Source organism: Meles meles, chromosome 16, assembly GCF_922984935.1.
Source record: "Meles meles chromosome 16, mMelMel3.1 paternal haplotype, whole genome shotgun sequence".
Lineage (NCBI taxonomy): Eukaryota > Metazoa > Chordata > Mammalia > Carnivora > Mustelidae > Meles > Meles meles.
In genome coordinates, this window is record NC_060081.1 from 73385053 (window position 1) to 73399629 (window position 14577).

General features: G+C 48.4%; 1 protein-coding gene across 2 annotated transcripts in view; it reads right to left on the reverse strand.

Annotated features, from left to right (window-relative positions):
- Positions 1–1481: 1481 nt before the first annotated feature.
- Positions 1482–14577, reverse strand: part of ZFP64 (ZFP64 zinc finger protein) — an 86051-nt gene continuing 72955 nt past the window's right edge. Inside the window, exons 4-5 of one of the 2 annotated variants that reach the window (XM_045981544.1) lie at positions 5607–5858; positions 1482–2851 (exon numbers count right to left, since the gene is read on the reverse strand). In XM_045981544.1, coding sequence (XP_045837500.1) covers positions 2142–2851; positions 5607–5858 — 962 coding nt within the window. In that variant the 3' untranslated portion in view covers positions 1482–2141. The remainder of the gene's footprint in view (positions 2852–5606; positions 5859–14577) is intronic. The other variant, XM_045981543.1, reaches the window with a different exon arrangement.

The following is a 14577-nucleotide window of genomic DNA, read 5'->3' on the forward strand; positions in this document are numbered from 1 at the left end:
TCTGGTCTGTACCAGGTCAGCTGCCCCTTAGCCATCCTGGCTGTTCCCCACAGTTCTGTCATTATGTGTATATTTAGAGTCTCATCCTAGAAGGGTTTACTCTTCCACTTCCTCAATGTTTTATAAAGTTTTATTGGAACAGGTAGGTTCATTGTTTCTCTTATAGCCTATGGCTGTTTTGAGCTAAAGCCAGAGTTTTTCACAAGAGAGATGTTATGGCCCTACAATGCCTCCAATATTTACAATGTGGTCTGGAACTCTTTGTGGACTTTTGCTCCATGGGGAATCCAAATTTGCTGGGTGATACACAGGGCGGACTGGAGACCCATGAAGTCCATACAGTAGAAGGGAAAAAAAAACTTTCTGAAAAGGCTTTTCCTGTTTATCTGAAGAGCTGTGATAGGAAAAGTTCGAGGAACGTTTATATGATTTCAATCTGTGGGTTCCCACTTGAAAGGTCAACAGCCCACTTGCTACTAGAACAGAAACACAGATAAGACTCATGACAAACATAGGTGACAACAGAATCTGTACACTGCACGGGCATTCAGCCACCAGACACTCTTCCGGACCTTAGAAAACAGTTCCAGGAGCACCTGCGTGGCTCAGTGGGTTAGAGCCTCTGCCTTCAGCTCAGGTCATGATCCCAGGGTCCTGGGATTGAGCCCTAAATCGGGCTCTCTGCTCAGCATGGAGTCTGCTTCCTTCTCTCTCTCTGCCTGCCTCTCTGCCTACTTGTGATCTCTGTCAAATAAATAAAATCTTAAAAAAAAAACAAACCAGTTCCAAAGCAAAGATTAATTCTATCATGGGTCTCGGACATCACTTTCTCCTTAAGACGAGATCGGACAGTGTATCAATCATTCACCTGCTGCCACCCTTCAGTCAGGTATGTTCAAACAACAGAATTCATAACGAGATAAGCTACACACCTTCCATAAGCGAACTATGTAGTCCCTTGTATACAATCTATAGAGGTTTTCCCGTCCTTTTCCTCCTAGTTTACCAAACACAATGGATCTATTTCATCGGTTTTAAAATTACAGATGTCTAATGTGATGAGGGCACGTAAGAATTTCTATTAAAGGCTGTAGTTGAAGAAAGGATGCAATGAAACAATGAAACAACCGTGGGTAAGTTACAGACCCACTGGCACTCCAGAGCCTCCTAAGCTTTGGCCAAATTAAAACGTCAGTCTATAAGAAGTTTGGATTTTTATTTGTTGGTTCGGTGAACACCAAATGGTGATTGGGATTAAAGACCCTCAGCTCCGCCTGTCTCCTGCATCACATGTCCCGGAACCAAGCCTGGGGTCTAGGGGTGCCCGAGATCTTTTCTATACAAGTGCGTAAATGCAGCTTCGCAAAGCACCACGTGTGAGCTCAGCTACTGTTCGCTTGATCTTTGGCGCCACCTTCAGGTCAAACTGCATTTCTCGTCCCCGCAGCACTCAGCCCGGGAGAATTCTGTGTGCGTCTAGAACGCGTTCCTGATTCGGGTGGGCATGAAGAACCCCACAGCATACCCACTCTAATGGAAGGAAGCAAAGAAAAACGGAGCATTCCCCTTACATCATTCTACAGCGCAGTCTGCCTTTTTATTATAAGACAATGATAAAAGGAACCACACGAACGCGTAAGGCAAACACTCGTCACCACCACCCAGGTTAAGAAATAGAACTTTCCCAGAGGCCCCCAGGTCCTCCACGGAGCATACGACCTCGGCCATCCTAACCTTCCCCACTATACACATCAGTTTAGTCCCGCACGTGGTCTAAATAGTTTCGTAAATCCATCGCAGGTGGGTCAGTTGTAGGATTGGCATCCATCACGAAGCTATCCCTATGGGATAGAGCGGTGCGCGACCGACCTCCCCTCCCCACCTCGGAACCACTGGGTCAACCTGGGGAGCCGACGTCTGGAGGGAAGACAGCCACCGGGAGGGGTGCTTCCACCGGGCTGCTTTGGCGTCAGCTCTCAGGCCGGTGACCGCAGCCCATGGCCTTGAGGCCAACCTTATAAAGTTGGAGCATTCCGTCCCCACAGCTGGGGACACAAGTCTGGCTCAATGGCCTCCACTCGGAGGGCTGCACTGCAGCGTCTGTCCCGCGTCCGGCCAGCCGACCAACCTCTTTGGCTGAACTAGAGGCACTGGCCGGGCTCCAGGGACGTGTCCAGCTGCCCCGCGGAGACCAGGGTGCCCAGCTGCCCTGAGGCACTGCTTTCGGGCGGGAACGTGACCAAGTCCGAGTTCTTGTTCTCGCTCTGCTCGTTGTGCTGCTTCTTATGGCATCTCAGAGAGTCGTCCCTGACGAAGGAGGCACCACAGGTCTCGCAGCGGAAGGCCCGCTGGGTCACTATTTTGGCCACGTGCTGGGAGCTGCTCCCTCGGGGCCCTTCCTTGCCCTGCGGGGCCTGGTTCTCTGTTTTGGTCTCGTCCCTGTGCACCTTGTCAATGTGTTTGGCCAGGCTGCTGGGCCGCTTGGTGTCGAAGCTGCAGAAATCGCACTTGAACGGGCGGTCTTTGCAGTGCACGCGGCTGTGCACGCGCAGGGCCGCAGCGCTGGAGCACGAGTAGCTGCACTCGGGACACTTCTCGGGGTGGTCGGCCTGGTGCAGCCGGCTGTGCTCCAGGAGGTCGGCCCGGTCCCGGCCCTGGAAGGAGCAGTGCAGGCACTTGAACGTGTGCTTGATGCGGACGTGTGACTTGAGGTTGGCCTTCATGGTGCAGCGGACATCACAGAACTCGCACTTGAAAGGCTTCTCCCCCGAGTGCACGATCATGTGCCTTTTCAAGTCCGAGCTGATTTTGAACTTGGCGCTACAGAGCCAGCACTGGAAGGGGGTGTCCCCTGACAATGGAAGGGGCATTTCCATTAGAGCAGACAAGCAAAAGAGCTCCCCTCCCCCCTCCAAACATGCATCAGAACACCCGGTGTGGAGGGAGTTGGGTGTTTGGACTCCAGCGATGGGTAACTCCCTGATACCATCACTTACCATCACTTATGTTAGCGTCTATGCTCACATTAATCTTATGAGTGGGTCCTATGACCCCCACTGAGCAGATGGGAAAATGGAGGCTTCAAGGTCAAATAGGAGGGATTTGAACTCAGGCACCAGGGCATCCTGGCCTCTTCATGAGGCAGTTTACTTTCGACTCTAGCTCTCATTTAATCTAGTACCCCAAAACTGAACATGGAGGAAGTACGGTGTTGTTGCAAATCAAACCATGACGTATTGCCGACTCTAGTGTTTACGCTCTATTACGTCAACTGATTGGCTTGTATTCCTGAAGTCTCATAGTTACACAATACAGGACTATGGCAGCAGGGGACCATTTCCTGAAAATCCATAGCCTCCTCTGTACTCTGGAGCACTGTGAAGGACTTTTAGTGCCTTTGGAGGTCACTACCCTAATGACTGTCATCAGCTGAGCATAAGCAAAGATGACCTCTTTTACTCTCCATGTCCACCCTTCCCTCCAGCCTCTCCCTACTGTTGGGTGTGTATTACACTCCTCTGGTATGAACCTTCTACATTGGGTAAGAGCCTCCTAACTTTTAGTCCATCAGCCTGAGAAGTTTCTTCAGGACTCCCTCGTCTTCACCATACTACCTCTTCCTACTTGTCGGGATTTTGACATTTAAGTTCAAGAGCACTTGCATTCTGGCCAGTGAATTACCATGCTTTAACGAGTTGTTTTCAGTGTTAGAATCAAACTCTAATTTAGGACTGGGTATAGTTCATTCACTGGAGCCAAATACTTCACCAGAATTCTGCACACCTTAGAGGGTCATGGTCACCCCTGGGCCATTTGACAATGGTGTTAGCATCAAGATCACATTAATTCTCTTTTCTCACATGCTCATTTTGGGTCATGGTTTAGCTTAATTCTCGATGGGACTATGCATTCGGGGAAAAAGAATCTTGCCATCATCTCAAAAGTCATCCAGTCTTTTAATTATGGAACATTGTAGATGAGATTTCTTGTGGATTTTGAGTTTTTGATTTACTGAATTTTCTTTTAAACCTTCAACATAGGAATCATCCTGATACTTTCCTTTACTGCAACCTCTGTTAGCAATATTCAAATATACATTGGATAGGCCACATTTTGTTTTCTCCCTGGAGAAGAGTTTATCTTCCAGTAAGCCACTAGCATGACACCTGGAAGTTTGATTTCTTGCTTTTTTTTTTTTCTTTTTTGGTCTACTTTCTACTCATACACTTCAGGATACTGGTATATCTCAGTTTAGCTGGGTATAGAATTCTTCATCCAAAATCATTTCCCAGCTTTCAGGGCACTATTCCACTAATCCCCTAGAAGCTAATACTATGGGGAAAGTTTTTCTAGGTTTGACTCTGCCCATCCACTCCATCTGTCCTGCTTGGCATCTCATGCATCCTTTCCACTCTCATGGCTCCTGAGAATTGAGAAATTCTTTCTCATTTGATTTTCTCACTTCTATTTCCCACCACCCCCAGACCTGGCCAGTGACCAAACTTCCAGTTTCTTATTCTTTCTTAGTTATCCAAATCAGTTTTTTTTTCCCCTTTCTCGTCTCTGGGAAATTTCTTTGCCTGTGTAGCCAGCAGCTCCCGTTTTAATTCATACTTCGTTCTCACTACCTTCTCACGGAAGTCTTCTTGGATGCGGCACTTCTGCTGGTGGGTAGATACCAACGAGAACGGAAGAATTCTTGTCTATGACCCAAGGTGTCCTGCTAACTCCAGGATTTGTTAGATTCGGGGCATTTTAGACCACTCGTCTCCTGCCAGTGATTCATAATCCATAGGTGACATTTAGATTTAGGAAGAACAGACCAGTTTAAGGACTAGGTAGAGGCGGCCACAGGCTTTTCCTGCTAGTGGGCAGTGAGGGCCATGTTGCCAACAGGCTTTCGCTTCTCCTCTGAACTCTGTGGCCTTGGCAGTCTACATGCCAGTTCCAAGTCCAGAGCTCTCAGGGTGGTGAAACATTGGTCAGAGAGGCTGTGAGGCAGCCATAGAGTTGGGAGCCATTTGTCTGCTGGAAGAGTTTATTTTTATTTTTATTTTTTTAAACTTAGTTTCAGATGTCAGCATATCCCATCTGCTTGCCTTCTTCTACGAACTCACTGAACAACCTCATTTTCTGAGCCTTCTTATGAGCGCCCAACCCCCGCTTTTCTATGCCTCGATGAACTGGTTGACTCTATTGTTACTCAGTGGGGTCTCACAAGGGAAGAGAGAGCTTTCGGCCAAGTCTAATTTCTAACACTAGAAGTCTGTGATTGGCAGGTCCAGTCAACTCATTCCGCTACGCTTCAGAATTCAGCCATGTGATCAGTTTACGCGAAAGGACTGAAACACCTAGTTTCGACGTCAGAATTTGAGAGACATCCCTCGCTTCCCTGTCGTGGCCTGTGTCGTCGCGTTAGGACAACACCGAGCTGCCAGACTTTCACGTTTCACGGAACATTGGCCGTCCGGGTGAAAAACCACCGAAGTGCCAACAACTCCTTTACATCTGACCACCAAGTCCTCTCGGGTGCTTGCATTTTAGCGAGACGTAGGTGAGGAGACTGGACAAGGAGTAAGGCACAGGTCTCCGGGCCAGGGACCTACCTGTGTGGGACCGCAGGTGGACGGTGAGCTGGCTGGAGTTGCGGCTGGCGTAGGGGCAGAGCTGGCATTTGTAGGGCCGCTCGTCCGAGTGGATCCGCAGGTGCTTCTTGAGGCTGCTGCTGTCGGCGGCGGCATAGTCGCACAGGTGGCACTTGTGGGGCTTCACGCTGGTGTGGCAGCGCACGTGCATGGTCAGGTTGTCTTTCCGGCTGAAGCACTTGGCGCAGAACTCACACTTGTGGGGCTTGTCTCCTTCAAACACATAAGGAAGATGCCAGGGTTTAAGGCTTTTTCTCTGTTAAGGTGACTGCAACGAGGTCGGGCCAAGAGGGTAGCCTGGGCCGAGGGGTCTGCCTCTTCCTTCTGTCCCAGTGCCCAGACAGGAAGATACTGGAGTACAGTTCGGCGCGTTGGGAAACGAGAAGGTGTGCTAGTCGTGGACGGCTCACAAAGGATAGAGAATCGCAAGGAACAGGCAAGATCAGGTTGAAGGCAAGAAATCATAGGTCAAACCCCGTTTGGGGGAATGGAGAGTCGTTATAGAGGTACTCGGGGTCGGCTGCAGGGACCTCGGGACAGCTTTCATGGTTCGCACCGAACGGTCAGGCTGCCTCCTCCCTTAGTTGTGCCAAACCATAGCAGCAACGGTGTTAGAAAACGAGGGTGCGTACACCACAGAAACAGTGCGAAGCCCTCAAGGAGTTAGAGACACTTCGGAGAACAGAACCCCATGGTCAGAGCATTTCCTTCAGTGTTCCGTCCCTCCCCTACAACCATTCCAGACTCATCACTTACAAATAAAAAAGTCTACCCAATAACCAAATGCTTGGGGGAAAGCCAGAACCAGGAAGACACACCCAACTCAAGAAGGTGAAGTTCTAAACGCAAATATTTTTCATTTCCCTTTTTTTTAAAAAAAGATTTTACTTATTTATTTGACAGAGAGAGAGACAGAGTGACAAGAGGGAACACAAGCAGGGGGAGCGGCAGAGAGAAAAGCAGGCTTCCTGCTGAGCAGGGAGCCTGATGTGGGGCTCGATCCCAGGATCCTGGGATTATGACTTGAGCCAAACACAGATGCTTAATGATGGAGCTACCGAGGTGCCCCGGTTTTTGTTTTCATAGTAATTCCAATTCTCCTGGGACTCTCAAGACTCCAAGCTGATGAGCGGAAAGGATGTCAAAAAAAGGACTTTGAAGGTGGAGCCCAAGAATCTCCCAGAAGGCTGCCCGAAACGGAAAGTACAAGACATGAGCGCCAGCTCTAGACGGTCCAGGACAGAACAGGGAAAACAGGTATTTCTCAAGATGAACGACAGTCCCGAGTCTTCATATGGCTTATCTGCAGGCAGAGGGATACAATTTCAGGAGCCCACGCATGAGCTCTTACAGCTTTCAGAAAGAAATGCTCCGATCAGCATGTAATTCCTCAGACAACGGAGCAGTGTCTGCAAAGTTCTACAGAAATTACTTAAATAGAGTCTGATACTTGAATTAGCATTCAGTGGAAAGAGAAAAGAAAGCCAGCGGATGACTCAAAGCATCAAACTTGAACTGTGTACATCAGAAAAAAGGAAGTGGCTGAGATGTGGGATATAATCAAATGGAAACTATTGCTTCCAAACCTCAGGAGAACCGTACAGAAAGGCAACAGAACACAAGTAAAAAGTCAAGCTATATATAAGTGAGAACAGATTTAGTTTCCCTGTTAAAAGCTTTAACGTATTTTAAAAATCAGCGTAATGCTCCTAAGGTACATAAATATTTTAGGAAAATGCTGAAAGATAGGAGTACCGCATATTGGACAAAATAGAGAGCCACTAAAAAAATACATACAGATAAAACCAAATAGATGTGACTCAAACTTATGAATCTGATATTGTTTCCCAAAAGGTTTTTCAAAAGTCAGGGCATATTTTAAAACAATAAAAAAAGATCTTATTTGACAGAGACAGAGATCACAAGTAGGCAGAGAGGCAGGCAGAGAGAGAGAGGGGGAAGCAGGCTCCCTGTTGAGCAGAAAGCCCGATGCAGGGCTTGATCCTAGGACCCCCTGGGATCATGACCTGAGCCGAAGGCAGAGGCTTAACCCACCGTACCACCCAAGCGCCCCTTTAAAACAATTTTTAAGAATCAAAATCGGACGACAAACTCTCTAGAGATGGGCAGGGAAAGCTGTGTGTGTCAAAACCTTTAGCCTAGCCCTGTTTTCAGAAGGGTGTTTGTAGACTTAAGTTCATTTTTAACAAAAGGCTGGAAGTGAACTATGCGATTCAATGAATTAGAAGAAATCAAGATACACAGCTGTTAATCCACATAAACAAAATAATGGTTAGGAAGGGAGATTTGCTCAAGATACCAAAACTCTAGGGTCTTCGAGCTTAGCGTCGCTGCCCTTTTGGCCAAGTACTCCTTTGCCATAGGCTGTCCTGAGCAGCAGCACTCACCGCTTCCCACTGGACACCAGCAGCGCCTCTATTCCTAGTTTTAAGAGTCAAAGGGTCTTTTGATTATTGACAAATGTCCCCAGGGCCGGGGCTGGGGGCAGAGGGACAAGACTACCTCGTTGAGAACCATTCCAAGAGACAGTGGAAGAGAGAAAGGGGACCACAGATCTAATCCATTATGGCCTAAGTAGAACTTTGCCCCGATAGAGGAGGACTTGATAAAGTGGGTAACGGTCTAGGAATATATCCAGTTACAAAGTGTGAACCAGCAGAAAACTGATCAACGACAACTCAAGTTGCTAGGTCAGAGGTATACTAAGTACGGTTGGAGTATTCATTGTCCCCTTTGCAGGAGAATTCTGCCTCCAATCCCAGTGACCACAGGCTTGGGCATGCGACCGGTTCTGCCCAATGAAAGAGGACTGAAATGGAGGAATTACTCTCAGGCAAATCATTTTAAGAGCCAGTGTGTGGTTTACCGTGGTTCTCTTGCCCAGCTGACTTGTAACATTCCAGATCAGGCTTTTTTTTTTTTGCTTTTTGCTTTTTAAGCTTTTGAGAGTGCAAGGTGCGGGGTGTCGGGGGTGCAGTGCACGGCGTGCCCACGGGAAGTGGCAAAGGAGAGGGAGAAGCAGTCTCCCCCTGCTGAGCAGGGGCCCAGACCCCAGGGCCTGATCCCAGAACCCTGAGATTATGACCCAAGCCAAAGGCAGACGCTTAATGGACTGAGCCACTCAGGTGCGGCCCCCCCCCCCCAACAAGATCAGGGGATTCTTAATTTAGGGCTTGGTGATAAGATGTAGGAGATCCAAGACCTCATATGGGAAGTAATTACACTTTATTTCTACTGTCTCTAACTGGAATTTGGCATCTACCCATCATGTAATCAACAACCCCAGTAAGGGTACCAGAGACTGGTCAGTACACGGGAGCCACGTTCCCTCCCACCAAGCATACTTGCTCCAGTTCCGAAGGGTCCTTTACGTTCGTCACTACAGCACAATTAAGAGGATCCGGCCGCTGGTCTGCTAACCTTAAACTCAAGGGTTTCCTTAGTGTTCCTGCATATCCCAATCATTTGGAGGGCTGAGGGGGGCGGGCTCATTAAAATGGTTCTTTCCCCTCCAGATTTGGGGTATAACAGACACGACATTAAGCTATACAACGTGGTGATTTAACACAAGTATAAGCTGAAAAAGGATTACCAGCACAGGGTTCATTAACACTGCCTTCACCTCCGATAATCACCGTTGCTTTGTGGTCAGAACACTTAAGATCTACTCTTGTCAGGACAGACTTGAAATCGCTACCTGAACAGCTGGCAGGCCATACATCAGCCTCCTAGAACTCATTCATCTTCCAGCTGGACGTTGGTACCCTCTGACCAACATTCCCCGTTTCTCAAGTCGAACTTACAGAAACTGAGGAAAATGTAGTTTGTGTCAGTGCATCTGGGCTGGCCTGGAGAGTCGGGGTTTCTTTTTTTTTTTTTTTAAAGATTTTATTCATTTATTTGAAAGACAGAAATCACTAGTAGGCAGAGAGAGAGGAGGAAGCAGGCTCCCTGCTGAGCAGAGAGCCCAATGCGGGGCTCGATCCCAGGACCCTGGGATCATGACCTGAGCCGAAGGCAGAGGCTTTAACCCACTGAGCCACCCAGGCGCCCCGAGAGTCGGGGTTTCTAACAAGCTCCTGGGTGAGGCTGACATGTCTGGTCTTTACCACACTTAAGGTAGCTGGGGTTTATGTATTAAACACGACATGTTTACCACTGATAGAACGTGTACGGAAATACAGTTTAAGGGGATTTCATTTAAAAACATCCCGGGAAGGGCCCATAGGGTTCAGGAAGAAAAAGGTCAAGACCGCCTTTATCTGGCAGGTTCCAGACAGAGGCTGCTCCACTGGCTGGGTCCGGACAGAAGACAGCACAAGGCACAGAGTGGTGACGGACTCTGGAGGACACTGGGAGGGACTGAGTGGTCTTCATTTGTCCCGGAGATGGACACGGTCCTCACAGCCTAATAATCTACACTCTCTCCATCTGCTGAAAAAGAGCAGAGAGCAGTGTGGGCACGCTCTAAGTCCGCCAGGAACAGTGATTCACGTTCAAGTAATGGTCTATGGCACAGCGGAAGAAAGGCCCCAACTCGTGCGTGACCAACGAATCCGGATTCCTGTGCTAAATGAGGACACAGGATAAAAGACAGCAATAGTGTGAGTCCATCTCCTCTACTAAGCTAAATAAATACATGCATGAGCATCTCAACACATTTATAATTCAACTCTTAAAAATTTTCATCCAGGATAAACTGGCATTTGGGATACAGAGAGGAAATGCAATATTAGAATAAAGGTAATTAACCTCCCTCCCAAAAATCAAGGCCTGGTTTTCCAGGAGGTCTCTAATGTGAGCACACTCAGCTTTCTAACTTACTTTCCCCCAGATAAGCCTGCAAGCCCTCACTCTGAGCACACAGGCCGCACGCCATCCCCCACATATAGCCCATCAAACTCCACCTCCATGGTTCTCAAAGTGCAGTCTGTGAGTGCCTGGGGGTACCCCAGTCTCTTCTGGTCAAGTCTGCAGTCGGAAGGATCCTCACCCTATTACAAAGATGGGGATTTTCCTTTCCCATTGCTGACCTTCACTCTGCTGTGGGAACACTTGGGCAGAACCACACGTGCCTGAGCATGCTCTACTAGCCGTGGCTCGGAGTTTCCTCCTGGCCATACCCTCCCAGGGAACCCAAAGCCAGTTTCGTGGAGGAACAGCCTTCCCGGCAGCAAAACCTATGACTTCTATTAAATCTCTCCCTCCTGAAGTTTGTTGTTTTTTTTAAGATTTTATTTATTCATTTGACAGACAGAGATCCCAAGTAGGCAAAGAGGCCGGCAGAGAGAGAGGAGGAAGCAGGCTCCCTGCTGAGTAGAGAGCCCGATGTGGGGCTCGATCCCAGGACCCTGGGCTCATGACTGGAGCCGAAGGCAGAGGCTTTAATCCGCTGAGCCACCCAGGCGCCCCTGAAGTTTTTTTTTTTAAAAACACGGTGTCATGAAATGGGAAGTATGCAGACCAAAGCACACGGTTGTGCGAACAGTTCCTGGTGAGTTTTTCAAATTTGGGATTTGGTGAATATCTCCTTGGGAACGAGCTCCGCGAGCCTGTCATCTCAAGGAAGATTGCCGACTGTGCTGTCGCAGTAACATCCCAGCTCTAAAAAAGTTAGGATTTCGGAACCTCTGTTCCCTACCCTGGGTGTGCAGCTTCCTCCTGGATTTTTCTGATGAGACTGCAAGTATTAACAAGTGATTTTTTTTTTTCTATTGTAAAATGGGCCAACGTTAGGAAGGATTATGTACATTGCTAAACCAGTATTTTCCAAGGGGCCAATGTAGGACAAGTTTAAAAAAAAAAAAAATCAAGCATGAGTAAGAGCCATTCAAAAAGTAAACAGAATGATGGATTTTATCCAGTTTGAAAAGTCTGTGGCTACGGCTCCAGATTCCATACAGCAACTGAGCCTTAAGAAACTACCCTCAGGGTACCTGGGTGGCTCAGTCCTCATACGACTCTTGGTTTCCGCTCAGGTTGTTTTCTCACAGGTCGAGGGCTCGGGTCCCGCGTCGGGCCCTGCACTCAGTGGGGAGTCTGCTCCAAGATTCTCTCTCCCTCTGCCCCTCCCCCTGCTTGCACACTCCTTCTCTAAAATAAATCTTTAAAAAGTTAAAGAAAATTCCCTCTATTGTGTTTTGGTAGGATATTAAAAATTATCAGAAAAGGCTATCAACAAAATACTCCATTTCCAACCACACACAAGGCACCAGATCTTCTTCGGATACTCAGACACGGCAATGGACTGTACGCAGGTGGGAGAACCCAGCTGACTTCAGGAGATTTGCAAAGGTCTAGGTAATACCACTGGTCACCTTTTTGGGGGAAAGTCGTTACTTATCATGAAGTACTGTTATAAGGAGCTCATTTTTTTTTTAATTTTTAATTTTAAGTAATCTCTCCACCCAACGTGGGGCTCAAACTCACAATCGTGAGATTAAGAATTACCAGCCCTACTGCTCGCACCAGGCGGCCACCTTGGCTTACTGTTATTTGTAAGTGGATACATATTTTAAAGTTCGGTTTTAATTTTTGGCGCAGTAACTCTAGATAAAACACAAACTTGGGGTGGGGGAGAGCTTCAATTTTTAGCTGTAAAAGGATCACAGCAGTGTTTTGAGAACCACTGTGGTATCCATCTGGCAAAGGTCCAGCCTAAGCCTTAAAAGATGACCCACACATAGCACCCTCCCCGCCTCTCACAGCTCGGGCCGGGATGCCCTTCAGCCCAGAGCTTTTTCTTGTACGCAGAACCTTCGCTCTAGAAGCTGGGCATGTGGCCAGAGTCAAGACTTTCCTCCCAGCCTCCATTTCCACAGCTTGGAATGGCCATGTGACGACGTTCCAGGCCAACGGGCATGAACCCAAGTGACGGGTAACTGCTCATACCTTAAATGGGGGGTAGGGGTGTCAGTAAGCCAGCTCAGACCATGCCAACATGGGCTACACACCTGGGATGTTAAGCAACAACATAAGAGCCAGAGTCCCCAAAACCATGGGCTACCATACCCGACTGGGACTGTGGTAAGACAAATATCTTGGCTTTAAACCACCATTAGTTGGGTCTCATTATTAATCACAAGCGATCCTACTCCTGGGTCATGCCCTGAGGGAGAGATGCTTTAAGTCCCCCCTCCCCCTTTTTCACCAGTTAAAATATTCAGAGCTAGAGCATTTGCCTTGGACACAGTAAAACAGCCCAAGTATGTGTTAGAGAAGCCATCTGTCTGCCCCCCTTCTGTACCCAGGAATCTGACCCCACCAAGGACAGGGCCTTGCCTGCTTTCTGTATCCCCATCATGTACTGTATTATTCCAATAAAATATTCATCCACCCCCCCCCCCCCCATCTCTCTAGGTCCACCACAGCACTGTTCACATTTGGGGATCTGGGAATTCTTTGTCGTCGGGCCTGACCTGTGCATCCTAGGGATTTGGAGGCACCTCTGGCCCCACCCACTAGGTGGCGGTAGCATCGCCCAGCTGAGGGGGGACAGGACTGAGGAACCGACTCTGAGGTTGTCTTAGCCAAACACCATGGTGGGGCCTCCTTTGTTCAGAAACCTTCTGACCTCATTGGCAGCCTGGTCTTTCGAGGAGACGATCAGCATTCCCTTCACTAGAAGGCCCTTTATGACCTACCCTTTCCTGGCAAAAATGACACTTCATTCTCTCATTTGCACAGCAGGACGCCCATTTCTAGCGGAGACTACTAATTGCCCAGAAAGTGGTCCTCCCATTGGAGCTCCTGAGTTTAGTGGTTTCTGGAAACCACTTCCCAGCCCCCCCTTGATGCCCGAGGTGGGTCCAATCCCACTAGGGATGCTGCTGGGGGGCGAGGCAGGGCATGGCCTAAGGGAGGGGCTCCCTTCCCCACTTCTGCTTTCCACTAGTTAACAGAGCAGTTGCCTCGTACCTAGAGATGAAGCTATAGTTTAAGGACGACAGCCATTCTGCCAGCTCTGGAGTACTCCCTAAGTTGTACTCGAGAGAAACTCCGTTATGTTTAAGCCGCCTGGTTTGGTTTCTGTAAGAGCCAACAGACCGATTTTATTTTTTAATTTAAAGATTTTATTTGAGAGAGAGAGAGAGAGCGAGTACAAGCAGGAGCTGCAGGGAGAGGGGGAAGCAGACTCCAGCTGAGCAGAGAGCCCCACCTGGGACTCGATCCCAGGACTCTGGGATCATGACTTGAGCTGAAACAGACACTTAAACTGAGCCACCCAGGTGCCCCTAAATTTTTAAAGATTTTATTTTAGAGGGAAAGACTGTACACACACAAGCACACATGAGTGGGGGGATGGGCAGAGGGAGAAGCGACTCCCCGCTGAGCACAGGGCTCCACACTGGACTGGATCCCAGGACCCTGAGATCACCACCTGAGCCAATGGCAGATGCTTAACCAACTGAGCTACCCAGGTGCCCCTTGATTTTTTGTATTTATTTTTTTAGTTCTCTCTACACCCAATGTAGGGCCTGAACTCACAACCCCGAGATCAAAAGACACATGCTCTCCCGACTGAGCCAGTCAGGGGACCCACAGACCACAATCTTAACTCCCACAGACTAGCGTAGGGTCTACACCTAAGACCAACACGTAGGCAAGGTTTTTGTCAAGAACCAGATAGTACTAACGCCTTCAGCTTTGTCCATCACAGTTTTTTCCGGCAACGACTCAATGCCACGGTAGGGACCAAAGAAGCCACAGATGACAAGCTTCACAGGCTGGATTTGGCTCACAGGCTGTAGTGTGCAGACCCTGATTATACATCAGGGAAATTCCTTTGCTATAGCATATCTTATTCCTCTTATTCCCAGTAGCTGGCTGCTCAAGGAACAGTTAAGAAGCAACCTTAGTACTTTTTATAAAGGATTTGTGAGACAGAGCCCGTGGGAGCAAGCGCACATAA